This window comes from Dermacentor variabilis, chromosome 9, assembly GCF_050947875.1.
Source record: "Dermacentor variabilis isolate Ectoservices chromosome 9, ASM5094787v1, whole genome shotgun sequence".
In the NCBI taxonomy this organism is placed as follows: domain Eukaryota; kingdom Metazoa; phylum Arthropoda; class Arachnida; order Ixodida; family Ixodidae; genus Dermacentor; species Dermacentor variabilis.
Window position 1 is genome coordinate 89,138,176 of NC_134576.1, and position 15,251 is coordinate 89,153,426.

The window sequence follows — 15,251 nt, forward strand, 5'->3', positions numbered from 1 at the left end:
AAATATTGCTGAGGTGTTTGTACGGTCACCTCGTGCATAGTTTTCTTTTTCGTATTGTACAAAATTGCATTGCTTAAAGTTAATCGCTGAACAAAAGCAATTGGCATTGTTGTTTGCTTTGCTTTGTTTCGGATATCTGTAGCTGCCAACAGGTGGGGGAGCCTGTTTACGTAGTTGCAGCAACTCGATTATCCGAGATTTGCGTTTGTTTAGGGGGGTAAAAAAGTGGAAAACAGAGAAGCCAAGTGTTTCATCGAACGATGTTTACCAAAATATTATGTTTTCGTCAAGTTCGAGCGAAAAGAGAGCTGCGGTGAGCGTAATGTTCTTTTGAAGTCGTTAGAATAAAAAAGAAAGACGAGAAAGAAACCCCACATTACTGTATACACTCGGTTAGGAGAATGCCATAAGCACGGGCAAGGACCGCCAGGCATTGTATTCACTCCGTTCAAGGTTCGCAGTCGGTTTAATTTCTTTTTGAACATGTACATTTTTGCATGCTTATAGTGTCGCCTCGCGAACGCCCGCAGGTAGCGGGTAATGAAGAGTCGCTGTATTGCGGCACGTACAGCGAAGAATCGGACGGTGTTTGCAACTGCAGGTGGCTTACGCATTCTTGCTGTCGTTGTCCCGGTAGTCTTGGTGGTACCGATAGGCCATGCTACTGTTGTAGCCCCTGGAGCCGTTCGCCGCTGCAACGCCGAGCCCTGCGCGGTCATTCTGTCTCGGTGAGGCGTCCAATGGTTGTCGAGAATAACCGGCATTTACCGACTTTTATCTTTTTTTGTTTTTGGCACTTTGACTCACGGCAGACTTGAATTTCTCGACTTCAATCTGAGCTATTTTTCGTTTCTTCTTGCTCCTAATTTTGTACAGTGCTAAATCGGTAGCTTTGCCATGGTGGCTGTGGTGAGAAATCTATATATATATATATTTTGCTAGTTCGCTAAAGGTTAGGCAGCCTCACGGGCATGTCACGGTAATGTGGAACGCACAAAATAAAATAAAAGAGAAAGAATGACACGAGAACTGTTTAGAAGGTATTCTCAGGATCTACATGTTAAAGACTATTTAAGCGTCGTGTTCAGATACATTGACCAACTGAAACGTCTGCGTAATTGCCGTCAGATAAATGTTATACTTTTTACTCAGCGGCGTTTTCTTCATCCCTTTTGACACTAAAGGCACAAGTCGTACATGTCACTTGCGCCACATAAGACAGTTGGATAAACAGCGAAGCGCACGATCACTAAACTCCTTATGTAAAAATTCCGTGCCAAAGCGTTGCGCCCCTGACGCCAATGTATACGCGTCTCCGTTTCCACGCATCTGGTCTGGTTTTGTCCACGTCGCCGAAGCTGCCATGTTGGGACTTTGTAACATCGCAGCTTCATTCTTCGCAACTGCCAACTATAGGCCCCGGGTCAATGCTCTAAAAACGTACGATATCACAATGACCTTGTGCACGAATCTGAGTACGGCGTCGTCACCCGCCCGGTATAATCGCGCTTTGCTTGCCGAAAGCAGCGTGTGGCAGGTCGTTAAGAAATAGAAACGTAGCGCACGATACCCTGTAACAGAAGCTCACTGCAATCAGTGCAGCAGACGTACAGTATCTTAATGCCAGTGGTTGCTTTAGACTAATACTAGAAAAGCCGAAATTCCGGCCGGCCATCACCGTTTAGCGTTTGGAACCTGAACGGCGATCATTAGATTGGGATGGAGAAAGGGTAGTAAAAGACAAAGGCATCTCCTAAATAATGCTTTGAACCTCGTGGATAATAAATAACTTCCCGCTCATTCAGCGGGCAACTTCAAGCTACTTTCGTGCGCGCCTACCTCTGTGCGACGCAGAAGTCGTGCCGATGGCAACGGATGTGTGCGCAGAATCGGTACACTGCGGTCTTGTCTTGTCTTGTGTCCCAGACAGTGGCGCATACCCACTATGGGGGATTGGCCAAGAAGCAGGTGGTTTTTCGTATGCTTAGCAGTAAAGCCAAACTAGATTTAAATTGTGAAGCGTGAGTCTAGAACTGTAATTTAGACGTGTGATGAAAATATTGTGAAGAATTTTGATAGAATAAGTTAACGTAAATAAATGAAATAATAGAAAATATTGATAATTTGAGAAAGTCAGCAAGGTTCCGTTGGCTACCGCGGCTGCCTTTTCTCCTTTTCTTCTCACTTGCTTGTCGCTCCTCAGATTATGTCACTCACCCACTACGGAGAATGGCCAAGAAGGCGGCGGTAGCCGAGGGGAAGGAACGTAAAACTTAGTCACACAAGGTTAGGTGGAAGTTTCTGAATTAATGTTGAAGCATGGTAATGTAAAGACGCTGCTACTGGTTAAGGAAACGCGTTATTTGTAATAAGACAGCAAATTCGGAGGTAATAAAACGATTTCGAATGCGATGGGTAATTGTTTTCTTTCTCTTTGGAATTAACATGGTACTTTTCTGGCGTCTCGCTCGCCTGCTTGCTTCTAACTTTAGCGACTGTGGGGGACCATGCAGCAGCGAAGTCGGAAGGAATAAGAGCAGGGTGGGAGATTGAAGGTGGCAAAAAAAAAAGTGAACGAGGAATAAGGAAAAGTGCTACAAATAATATTAAAAGGTACTTTTTATAGAGAGATTAACAGCGGAGTAACCGTACGGCTTAAACGAGAACAGAGATTTGGCATATAATGAAAGTATTTACAATACAATCAGTAAAGCATAACTGTGAGTCGGCCTAGTTGGAACATATTCATATTTATACTTTTTATGCGCAAACAAACAGGGACGAAGAATAGGGGCAACAAAAGGACGAGCGCTTTCTAACAACCGGTTTTATTTTTGAAGAACTACTTACTTAAATACCCACAGAACTGCGCGATCTAGAGAACAGAGCACGCCTACAGCGCATATGATACCCGCTGATCTGCGCGATCAAGTCAAAAGAGCAACGTCAATATTACATATAACACTTGTGATAAAAAAACACTAGGTTAAGGGAGCACTTGTCTAGCCTGAAAGGTCGCCCTAGTACGCATTTGGCAATGCATTGCCAAGAACATGGTTGCTCCCCTTGTGTTACTAGCACAGACATTTTGTACAGGCATAGAAATCAAACCGCTAGGGAAATCGTGGAAGCATACTGGATTGAAAAACAAAAAGAAAAATGCATCAGCCATCCTTCTGTTTCATTGTTAGATAAAGAAAATTCGCTTCTATCATCACATCTTTAACGCATGTTATTGTAAGTGGTTGTTTTTATGCACTTTGCTGTTTTTAGTATGACTGGGTGGCTTTTGTCCACGTCTTTTTTTTTTTTTTATCACAAGTGTTATATGTAATATTGACGTTGCTCTTTTGACTTGATCGCGCAGATCAGCGGGTATCATATGCGCTGTAGGCGTGCTCTGTTCTCTAGATCGCGCAGTTCTGTGGGTATTTAAGTAAGTAGTTCTTCAAAAATAAAACCAGTTGTTAGAAAGCGCTCGTCCTTGTGTTGCCCCTATTCTTCGTCCCTGTTTGTTTGCGCATAAAAAGTATAAATATGAACAATCAGTAATTTGGGAAATTAACATAAGCTGTCATAAAATAAAACACTAGATAAAACTCAAGGTTACCTTCGCATTTGAGGCGAGGCTCATCGGAGTGTACGAGCTGAGCTATCTGCTTCACAGATCGTTAAGCATTTTTCTTTAGACGTTGTATTTACAGCGAACGCATAATTATTGTCGTGGCATGTTGTCGCTGAATGCGTGCACTAGAGGGGAGCGCAACAAAAGTCGCGTGCCAGTGGTCGTAAAAAATGGGAGGGCATTTTAAGAGTGGAACGCGCTAGCACTCAAAGAGCCCTGGCTGCTTCTCACGCTTCCCGGCCCCTGGGGCGTATTTAACCGTAGCGTTAAATTTGCTTTCAGGTTTTTAGGCACTGTAATGACTTAGGCTTAAGCTGGTGTAGAGCACGTTGTGTTCGTGTGACACAAAAACGTTCAGGTTTTCTACACTGTGAGGCTGCAGCGAGCACTCGTTATAAATATATAGATTATATTGCTCCATGTTACCTAGGTGTGCACTGATGTGCCCACCTAGGTAACATTCCGCCGTTAAACACAAAGGGCACATCCTACAAGAATTATAATAAGCGTTGTTTTCTAGGGGCAAATGAAGAATAAGTCAAGATTTAGTACTTACAACGACTCTGCTGAGTGTATCAATGGCTGTCACACAGTGCAGATAGTTTCTGGCTTCATTATATGTACAGACAGTTGTTATGTGCACTCTGTCACCTACATGTGCACTCAAGTGTACACTCAGGTAACACACACTGCACATACAGTTAACATCCTGCCGTAAACATAAAGGACACATCCTAGAGCCATAATAAAGGTTACTTCCTCAAGGTATACGTTAGGATGAGTAAACACGTAGTACACACAAAGTTGGCGTCCCGGAGGTCACACAAAGGACAAGGAATCATAAAGGTCCCATAGGGTACAAGAAGGAAACATAAAGGAAACATAAAATGGCCATTTTCATAGGGGTACGCCCTCTCTCGACGCGAATATATTCACCTAAAGGGGATGCTGGACGGCCTGTTTATGATCAACAGGAGCACCAGTCTGACTTAAAGCCTGCTTGGTCACGCCTATGTTCTTCAATTGTGAACAAACATTCGACGAACTCCGAATTTGAAGGCGAAGCAGGTTCAGCAGCCCGAGATATGCGTGCTTTATGTGCATTCATTCAAACATGGCACATAGTCACGTGGGGAATTGGCGTCACGCCGAGAAATGAAACGACTGGCAACAGACGACAGCCATTAAAGGATATAAACCGTGCGTTTTGCCACAAGCCTTCACGATGCATTTTGCTTGGCGCCTATAAACACACGCAGTTTAAACAAAAGAGTTACGCGAGCTGAAAAACTTCGGATCAAGCACCGTAAGCATAAAATTTGCTCATGCGTATTTATTCACACAATTTGTGTCCCCTGTTACTCTTGTAATAAGAAGCTGACAGGACTAAAAAAAGTACTTTGTATCAAAACGCCAGTGCAAGATTGTGCCATTCAGCACTTTGTCATCTGAAACTACATTAAATGCCGACTGCCGACTAACCTCGCTTTAGTAAAAGCAACGGTTATTCACGCAAAAAGAATGCATTAGTTAATGAAATGAATGTTCAACACAACATTGGCTTGCCTAACCCTATAAATAGTTGAACAGGCGGGAGGAGAACGTATGACCGAAGTAATCGACATCCGTGCATGAAGATAACCGTTTTAATTTGATGTGAAGGTAGCTTAGCCTTTACCGAAGCTACGATAATTAAGAACGCCGCGATCAAGTGAAGCCCGTGTAATCTCGAAGCGTTGGCTTTAGAGTCTGCGCGGTAGATATCCGCGTGCTTGGTCGCCTGTGAAGCCTGTTAATGGTGGCGCCTCAAAAGATGTTCGCAGCATCTTGATCTTGTCGCGCGCAGCACTAGACCTCCGTACGCGATTAATCGGGACTTGTTGGGATATAGGCGATTCCTTTGCAATGGCGGACAGCACATATGCAAGGCAGACCCATAAAATGGAAACGACACATTTCGTGGCGTGCAACACTATAGCCTTGGAACCGCAGACACCGGCGTCCGTGTTTCGTTTCACGTCGTTTCAGCGGTTCCGGAGTCGAAAACCACAAAGACGCAGTGGTTGCCTAGATATGTGGAAGACGAGTCATGTTCTGACGTCGTTGCAGCGGTTCCGAAGCGGCTATGTCGTATTGATAAGTATACGTATCTGCAGGTATCCCGCGTTAAATGTTTTCCGCCCGCCGTACTTGCGCTTCAGCGGGCGGCGATGGGTGATCGTAAATCGAGCGAGGCAGCATTGACGCAGTAATAAAGTATATTTACAACACAATATAACACGAAATCAACGAGGCCCGGCTAGCTGGCCGTGGTAGCCGGGCCTCCTGGCCGGCCGACACTGCAGCCGTACCGCCGCTGACCGGCGCCGAGACGGACGCGGTCTTCACCGCGGGGCCGAGCCGCTACCGCAGGGTCTTCACGGAGTGCTCGGGCCCCGCACCCTCTGCCTGGCCGACCCCCTACACCTCCTGGACGTCGGTGCGGGCGTCGGCTTCGTTGATCACCTCGGGCAGGTCCGTGCTGGCGGTGGTCTTGGCCACCGGCACGGAGCCGACCTCGGCAGTCGCGTCCGCCGCAGACGAGGCCAGCGAGACGGCCGCAGCGGGCGATGCCGTCAGCGCGGACTCCAGGCCGCTGTGGGAGGGAAAGACAGAAAAAAAATGGCTGTGGTTTATCATCATCATTATCATCATCATCATCAGCCTGGTTACGCCCACTGCAGGGCAAAGGCCTCTCCCATACTTCTCCAACAACCCCGGTCATGTACTAATTGTGGCCATGCCGTCCCTGCAAACTTCTTAATCTCATCCGCCCACCTAACTTTCTGCCGCCCCCTGCTACGCTTCCCTTCCCTTGGGATCCAGTCCGTAACCCTTAATGACCATCGGGGCTGTGGTTTAGCTCTGGTTAAACCTGGTTGAATTGCGAAGGCCGGAGGTCGTCATATCAACGGAGAGACCACCTGTTAGGCGCGGCGCTGGCTCGGGGGCCACGACACACGCTAGGAGCGCCTCCCTTCTAGCTGCGGCGGGGAGCAAGCTGACGTCAAGCGTCGTCATAGCACAACAGAGAGAGCTGACGTCACGCCACTTGCCAAGCGTAGCGCCGGCTCTGTGTGGGCCACGGCATACGCGACGAGCGGTTAGACCGGGCGTAGTATTGCTTTCGCAATAAAAAAGACGGCGAGAATTGAGCGGTAGTGCGCCTACGTCCTCTCCAGCCTCGAAGTGCTATCATCACCACCAGCCTGGCTAGGCCCACTGCAGGGCAAAGGCCTCTCCCATACTTCAACTACCCCGGTCATGTGCTAATTGTGGCCATGTTGCCCCTGCGAACTTCATCTCATCCGTCCACCTAACTTGCTGCCGCCCCCTGCTACGCTTCCCTTCTCTTGGGATCCAGTATGTAACCCTTACTAGACAAGTGTGTCGACTTTACGTAATGTTATACCAGGGCGGCCGCGTTGTCTAGCGAGCCCACGCGATAACATCTGTAGTGAAATCTCTTGCATATAGAGCGCGCCTGTGTAGTGTCGTCGCGAACTGGAACGGTATCCGCGCGTTGCTGCTTGGTAAAAGCGCACAAAGACGAAGAGTGGACAGGACGAAGAGCCTCGTCCTGTCCACTCTCTTCGTTCTCGTCTTTGCGCGCTTTTGTCGTTTCGAGATGCGAGTAAACCAATTAGCCCAGTTGTCCATTCTCCAACGCTTGTGAGCAGCCGTATCTATACTCGGACATCCAAGTCGCGAAATTTACAGCGCGGTATTCTCAACCGAATAGTCTCTTTTATACGTGTGCCTTTTGTTTGATTTGTAGCGCTGTGGTTGAGGGATTTAGCTATTCTGAACCTATAGCAGCTGCTTTTGTGTAGTGTAAGTTTATCGCGTCTTTTTCTTTTGTTATTGCTTCATCGAACCAGTTGGGTAAACATTGGCATTTACCCGCAGCTCAGTGTATACGCAGTTTTAAGGCAAAGCTTTCTCTACGTGAACCCTTCCGGACGTGATTGAACGCGGCTGCTGGGAGATTCTGCCGAGTGCTCTTGCTGCCGAATGGCTCACGCGGCATAGGCGATTTTTTTTTTGTGCAAAAAAGCTCGTATACCGAGCATTGTGTGCTCCTTAAAATAACCCCGGGGGGTCAAAATTGACCCAGAGTGCATCCCTCCCCTGCTACGGCATGCGTAATAATCGTGGTTTTGGCAGGTAAAGCCCCAGAAGTTGATCTTAACTTTCCTCTAGTGACCCGTTGGAAATCCATAGAGAGGCCGCGTGATTGAAATTTGATGGCCCACGCAAAACCTGCCCTCTCACCTCTGGCGGCCCAGGTCGTCGCGTCCGGTCGCCTCGCCGGCGGGAGCACCCGTCAGGCTGGATGCCTCCCCCGCCGCCGCCTGGGAAGATTTCGGCACGATCAGCGTCGTTCGACATCTCGCCGCCGCTCAAGCAGGGCGCGTCCGAAAAGTAACCGTGCAGCGGAAACGCGGACCCCTAATGCCTTTTCTTTCCCCAATTTTCAATTACGCCAGTGTATGGCGATCGCTACAGGCGACGCGCCAAACGTCCAGCGGCGGCTTCATGCCATGTCGGCATGCGACGACACTTCGCATTCGTAAAGGGTGACTCCTGTGTTGTTTTTAATCCATATCAGGACATTGTCATTTTAAAACGGCATTGACAGTCCTGTCACAGGTAGGGTGGTTCAATTTGCTTAGATATTCATCAGTAACATTATATAACCAATAAACGAGATGGACGAAACCGAAACGGGTAGCTGTTTCGTCTGACATCAGGATGAGTCGATGACGTCATGTCCTACCCTATCAAAATGTAAACACGCACAAAGCATGCTAAACACACAGTGCACATGGCGCTAACGCCAAACAAGCGAGGCTGATGGATGTCTCCCGATGACACAGGAAGCTTTTAGATTTTCCGAACTAGACAGCGGCGATTTCAGCGACAGTGGCGGCGTAGTCTGACGTCACAAGCACAGGGTGGCCAATAAAGAAAGTCACGAGTCGGGAACGCAACCAATCTAAAATTCGTTGTCAGGAAAACTAAATGACTTGTAGCCATATTGCTTGACAAAAATATTCAGAGTGCAAAAGATAACGTACATTCAGAACTTATTCAAAACTTATATTCAAAAGACCAATGGACATTGAGAATTGCCGTTTAAGCTGTCGGTGGAGGATTGCTGCAGCTGTATGTTCTGTGCGCAGGGTTAATGGTTGTGCGTAGCCCCTGCAGCCTGCGTTGTTCCTGGTACACCCGTCATTCAACTGAATGCACCCCACAGACGTTAACAGACGAACTATATATCTTGCACTAATATATCTCACGCGAAATTGCGATTACGCTCGCTATCGCCACACTTTTGTTTCGTTTTCTCACTTCAGTTGCTTTTCGGATACCCAGTACATCTTTGTAGCAACGATGAAAAAGATACGGATGCAGATACGCGTCTTGAGTCGAGTGTTGTCGAGTGTTCGACTCGACAACACTGACATCCCGGGAAAGCGGTCATCGTTAAAAAAAGAAAAACAAATCAATGACACGAGAATATCCTCCCTAGAGTCCTCGTGCATTAGAGCCTATATTGCACATTGCCTTCGATACTTTTCGACTCCCATTGCTTCGACGTCGGCTAAATCGGTTCTCGCTTAATTCGTACGACTGAAAAGTCTCTGCGAGAAATTATTCCTTTTTTTATGAAAGGAAAACTCGTTTAATTCGAACACCAAAGCATACTGCCTCGGTTGATGGATACACGATAGAAGAGAAAGGAGATAGACGCCGACCAAGGTAAAAAAAAAAAAATTCTTTAAGAATGATGTTACCCCTACACAGAAGCCTTGTTCACGGTGAATTGGCTCCCGTGAGGGGCCGAAAAGCCAACTTTTTATTAAACGGCAGTTTCTTTTTTCACATTGGTTGGCGCCGGATTTAGCGCGATAGCATTAAAGGAGCCCATATCACAGAAAATCCGGCGTCGCCGTCCCGCGTCGGCGTTGGACGTCGCTTCGACAAAAACAAATTTGAACCAAATTCCTAACCACGCACACCCAGCCACTCTTATCACCGAAGTTGCTCATACCTTGTCTTTTATTCTTAACAAAGTTATTCCTCGTAATTTTGGGAGCAGCAGTCCACAAAGAAATGTAATAAAAAATAAAAATAAGACACCGACAGCGCATGTCCTTTATGCTCTCCTCATACTGAAATATTAAAACTGCGAAACAATATCAGGGGATTGCCCCACGCAAGAGGCCGCGTTTCTACCAGAAAGCTCGGCTTTGTGCATAGCATTCGCAGCCAACGTTTCCCGGTAAACGTTACAGTTACCGCAAGCTGCAGTTGCCGGGAAGCACGAGAAGCAGTAAGGGGTCTTCGAACGCTGTCGCGTTCCACTCTTAAAGGCGGAGCTCAAGCGGCCTTCAATTTTGTTTTCAGCAATGAACGAAGAACACGACCGAACACGAACGACCGAACACGAACGACCGAACGCGAACGACCGAACGCGAACGACCGAACGCGAACGACCGAACGCGAACGACCGAACGCGAACGACCGAACACGAACGACGGAACACGAACGACGGAACAAGAACGACGGAACAAGAACGAACGGACAAGAACGAAAGAACGAGCGCCGGTACCTGCGAGGTCGACGTGGCCGCCGTGACAGCGGCGCCCTCCGATGTCCGCGTTGGTTCGGACGTCGTCGGGACGGTGCGCTGCCCCGACGGCGTCAAGTCGCCGACGTCGCGTAGCGCCGCTTCGCGCGGCACCTCCCGCTCTGCGGCCTCGGTCGTCTGCCACGGGGCCTCGGTCGTCGCGTCCGGTGACGACGACGTCGACGACGACGACGACGGCGACGATGACGATGACAACGGCGACGACCGGCCCGCCTTCCGGCCGTGGCTGGTCCCTGCGCGAAAGAAAAAAAATTACGACGGCGTTCTGCGTAACGACGACTGTCATGCGTAAAGCTATATAGCCCCAATTGTATGAGGTGTCCTTGCTATTTTCTGAATTTTTTTACGAATGATGTTACACGGTGTAGGTTCTTATAGCCGCACATATTACCCCAGATTTTTTTTAAAGAGCTTGCCTAACGCTGGGACACCCGGTGTACTCGAACAATCTTGGTCTAGTTCGTACATCTTCGCCAACGGATAACGCCAGTGGGAACACGACACTGGCGTGCAGACAATTTAGACAAGCGCTTACTAGCTTACATCTCAGAGCCTTATCCAGGACACTGGTGGATCAAAATGAAAGACCCTAGCATTCTGCACTTCAGGGGAAGGAGGATAGGATAAAAAACACAAAGCCACAGTATTTGTCTGATGGCATAAACAAAGGTGCAAGGAAAGAATACATAAACGTGTCTCATGATGGCCTGTAGCAGCGCACTTCCAAACAAAGAAGTAACACAAAGAACTAATAACACGAGCGCTGTTTCACGCCTAATCTCACGGCGGAGCTGAAGACTGTACCCCCCGCGATGCACAAACAGATAGGTTACGTGCCCCTATTCATTGCCCCCGAGATCTCGCGGTTCGTGCGCTTCTCGATCTCGGAGGCTAGGCTCCATAGCATTAGCCGACAGAGCTCACCAATACTTGTCTCCAGCAGCATGTCTAAGGAGGTCTACAGGGAAGCTATCGCTTGACGTTCACAATCATTGTCCGATGATATTAAAGCGAAGCCGTTGAAAGGGGTGTTTCACGACGGTTTTTATGCGGGGCGGCAGCGTGGTCGGTATCAAATGTCAAAGAGCCAGCAACGCAGCTTGCATCGCAGCCCCGAAGCGGTCACATTACCGGGGCGACGTAACACGCAGCTGGCATCGGTATAGCCGGTGCAGAATACAGCAAGAAAACGCGTCGCTTGCTATGTCGGAAACTGTGGATAAATGGTATCCGACTTTAGACTTGCTGAGCTCGGACGTAGTGAAGCGTCCGGAAAGACTCGGGTGTAGCGAAAGGAATGCACTGGATATTTAGTGAAGCGCTCGCGGAGTCTTGGGCTGTATATATATACATTGGACAGTGGCACGCAAGGCCACAATGTCTTCTGACGCGTGTGAGTAGTGCCGTATGCAGAATAACTCGGCATAACGCGTCCTTCGGCTAGTCGGTTGTTCGTTGATGCAACTGTAGCGCGAATAGAGCAGAGACAGCGGACACAAGACAGGCTCTGCACTTCGAACCGATCCATAAGTCGCTCTACGGACTACGAGAAAAACGTTCGATAAGAATGCGCTTGTGCGCTGGTTCAGTACAGGAAGAAAAGCAGACGCGTTTCGTTTCCACTTAGTCACGCGCAAGTGCATCACTGGCGCAATCCGTTGCCTCCTGGTACGATTGCGTCATGGTTCGGGTGTCCGGTCTTGTGTCCGTCTGTTTTGCTTGGGCTGCAATGGGTTCGTTCACCATACCCTATGCCGCTTTGCCGCCTTTGATGTGCAAGTTGTCCAGATTTGCATACATCTACGAAACTCTCCCTCTCTCTCACCTCCGCGGTGCCTGTGGTGACGCGCCGCTCCTGGCGCCGTGGGCGGGCGGTGACCGCGAGGTCCCTCGGCGCTGGCGGGCGTCGCGTGGGTCGTGGAAGACTCGCTGCACGGGCACGCGGCGCTCTTGCGGCCCGTGGCGTTGGCCGACTTGACCGCCGCGTTTCCGGCCTTGTTGGGCGCCGTGTCGGTCCTGACGCCGCCGCCGCCGCCGCCGCGCACGCCCCGGGACACCGCGCCCGCCACGACTGCGGCCACGGCCAGAACCAGGGCGGCCACCGCCAGGCGGCGCAGCAGGGCGTAGCTGGCGCGCGAGAACGGAGGGTCGAGTTTAAACTGTTACGCGACGAAACGTTGACTGTAGAAGGGTTGCCTACATTGGGGTGAACCAGCGTGAAAGGAAGCACGTCATTACAAGCAAAGCTGTTAAGGGCTAGTTCCCTTAGTAGTTAATTAACACAAAGACGTAATTACCAACTGTACAGCAAACTACAGCGAAGCTGCTAAGGGCTAATTCCCCCAGGATCGAGTCCGTGTGTAGACACGAAACTCCCCATACGTGGGCCGATCCCGAAGATAGTGCAATACCAGGCCGACCCGCGACGGAGATGCAGTTCGCCATTAAGGTGCCCACATACACAGCTTGGCCGGTCATCTTTCGCAGTGTCGAAGGGCATTGATATTTTTTCGTTTCAAGACCATTGCGGTCCTGAAACGTCCTTAGTTGGTCGTCGGTAATGCCAAACATGCTTGTTCTCGCGGGATCCTGACCACCTACAGAGAAATGACGCGAGTTGAACTCGCGTCATTTCTCTGTAGGGAGACCTTTCAGGAACCCCAGTGCTGGCAAGTTTATTTCACTACTACTGTTAGATCTCGTTGAATACTTATCGAATGCGGTTGGTGTTATGGGGCCGGGCATACGAACACCATCACCGAACAGGCATATAACACTTTCCAACAGAAGCGGATGGTTGTGGTGCGAATCTTTCTTACTTCAGAGCGCCTTTCAGCCGCCTACTTTCCGACGTGTACGACTAAGTTTTCCAGCACATCCCAACAAGGTTGAGACACGTTCTTCAGAGGTGCAAGCGGTCATCTCTCCAACACGTCCGATGGATTTGGTTGTTCCGGCGCACAGTAATCGCCGCGCCAATCGCACCTGCGTCGCACGGTGTAACCCGTCCGTCGGACGGTGCACCGGAAGATAGGGCCGAATGTGCTGTGCGAATATTTTTGCATTCGGTGGTTTGGTACGACCAGTTTTGGTTGGCATAGCGGACCAAAACATTGACGCACGCGTTTCGCACGAAATATCGAGCGTGCACGGTGCCGTAAGACGGCGCCATACTCGCACGTACTTACCATTTGCTTTTCGCTGAAGGTGCAGCGCGATCTGGTCTGGGAGGCTCTGGCGGCGTCTCGGGTTGCGGCTCCTGCCACGTTGGAATGTACGCCTGCGCGTAGAAACCGTGCTTATTCAGTTGTTGCCTCACGAGAGCCAACGAGAGCTTTCTCGCGTTTGCGCCACCCTAGTGTGCATGATGCGTCCGGTGCTGATTCTCGAGAAATCTCGCGGAAAGGGAAATTCTGTCCGGGTGGTAGCGTCCGAGAAAAGATCCCCCAGAAGGTCAGTGAAAACTGATCGACTGGGCCAGCCAGGATGTAGTAGTAAATAAGGCTTTCGTCTGAGAGCGCCATCCTGTAGGAAAAGCCAACTAAATAATAAAAATAAGTTTTCTACTGCTGTTACTACTAATATGTCTTCCTCAGGGAAGGACTCTGGAGTGGTATTCACTGCAGGCGATCACTTTCGGTCAGGTTTGCGAGATTTCATGGGTCTATACGCCGGGCGCGTTCGGTGTACGGGCAACAGCGTTCCTGTGTGCAAACTATGCTAACAAAGCAGCGCGCTTGGCGTGAAGCTAGAAACGCTGCGGCTCGTAGACGCCGACGCTACCTGTCAGGTGAAATCTTGCGAAATCTCGCGAAAGTGAAAATATGTCCTGCAGTTACCGTCCGAAAATACCGGCCCTGGTCAGAGCAACAATGCTTTCATTGGTAGGAGTTGCTCACTGCCCCACTCTCATTGGAGCGGGAGAGAGAAAGCAAAGAGGAATGGCAGGGTGAGAGAAATAGTGATTGTGGTAAAGGCAGTAATTACTTTCTGCAGCCCTTTATAGGGAGCGTACGGTTTGCTATCCTTCAGTGCGGGTAAGGGAAAGATAGGAGAAAAGCTGGCGCGTAGAGCGGGCTGAGGGAGCTATAATAGCAATGTGCTGCATTATCAGGTATTATCTCGGCGACTATAATTTTAGGGGTGAGGCTTAATTCATGGCAAATCCTACTGACGCCCGTAAATAAAGCCTCAATCCTTCTTATTGGGGGTTCCGTTAGACTAGTTCAACATCGTTTTGGTTAGGTAAGGTAGCCTAACCCTATACAAGAGGGATATGAGATGATCATTTAGAGGCGTTAGAGGGATTTGCTGCGTAGTGAGCTTCGCCCCAATCGTAGACTAAATGCGGTCGGAAACCTTAAAGGAGCCGAGCACATACCGGCGGCGGGGCTCCGATGTCAGTCTGCATCACCGCGCTGTAAGCCACGCCGTCGTGGAGTGTTCCCGGCGTCCCGGACGGTTCCTGCTCGTGCAGCATGCCGAGGTACGGTCCCGGCTGGCGCAGCGCGGGGGCTCGAGCCTCGGGTGGGCACGACTGGCCCGTCGGGTGCTCGCCGGACGAGTCCGAGTAGTGCGTCCTGTCAAACGGGCCCGGGAACGGGCCCACCATGACGATGGACATCCTGGCCGCTGCTGGACGGACTGCGGGTAGGTAGGGGTAGAGGCTCTCGAACTCGTGAGGGTCGGTTCGGCTTGCTCGGGACCCGGTTGCGTCCGAGGAGACCGACGAATCGAACGAAATGGCTACGTGTCCCCAGCGGCTGGAACCTTATAGCCGGAACGCTGGCTCGCGCGCTGCGTGTGCGGCGCGAGAAGTGTGCGCGTTCTGCGCGTTGCCGAATGCCGATGGCAGTGCCGATCGCCGATCGCGGTCCCTTCTGGCTTACTCACGACAGATTAATAATAATATATAATATTTGGGGT

At 49.8% G+C, this 15,251-nt stretch overlaps 2 protein-coding genes across 8 annotated transcripts in view; one reads left to right on the forward strand and one right to left on the reverse strand.

Moving 5' to 3' along the window:
- Window positions 1-15,251, forward strand: part of AdamTS-A (ADAM metallopeptidase with thrombospondin type 1 motif A) — a 383,945-nt gene that overhangs the window by 282,125 nt on the left and 86,569 nt on the right. The window lies entirely within an intron of this gene.
- On the reverse strand, window positions 5,866-15,199 carry LOC142557101 (uncharacterized). Of its 3 annotated transcripts, XM_075668710.1 has the most exons (6): window positions 14,707-15,196; window positions 13,514-13,605; window positions 12,151-12,452; window positions 10,287-10,558; window positions 7,940-8,019; window positions 5,866-6,260 (listed from the first exon to the last, which is right to left on the reverse strand). In XM_075668710.1, the coding sequence occupies exons 1-6, from the start codon at window positions 14,947-14,949 to the stop codon at window positions 6,086-6,088; spliced, it is 1,164 nt and encodes a 387-aa protein (XP_075524825.1). In that variant the 5' UTR covers window positions 14,950-15,196; the 3' UTR covers window positions 5,866-6,085. The 3 variants fall into 3 exon arrangements, with proteins under 3 accessions (XP_075524825.1, XP_075524826.1, XP_075524824.1); XM_075668711.1 differs by lacking the exon at window positions 12,151-12,452 and having other exon boundaries at window positions 14,707-15,199; XM_075668709.1 differs by lacking the exon at window positions 7,940-8,019 and having other exon boundaries at window positions 14,707-15,199.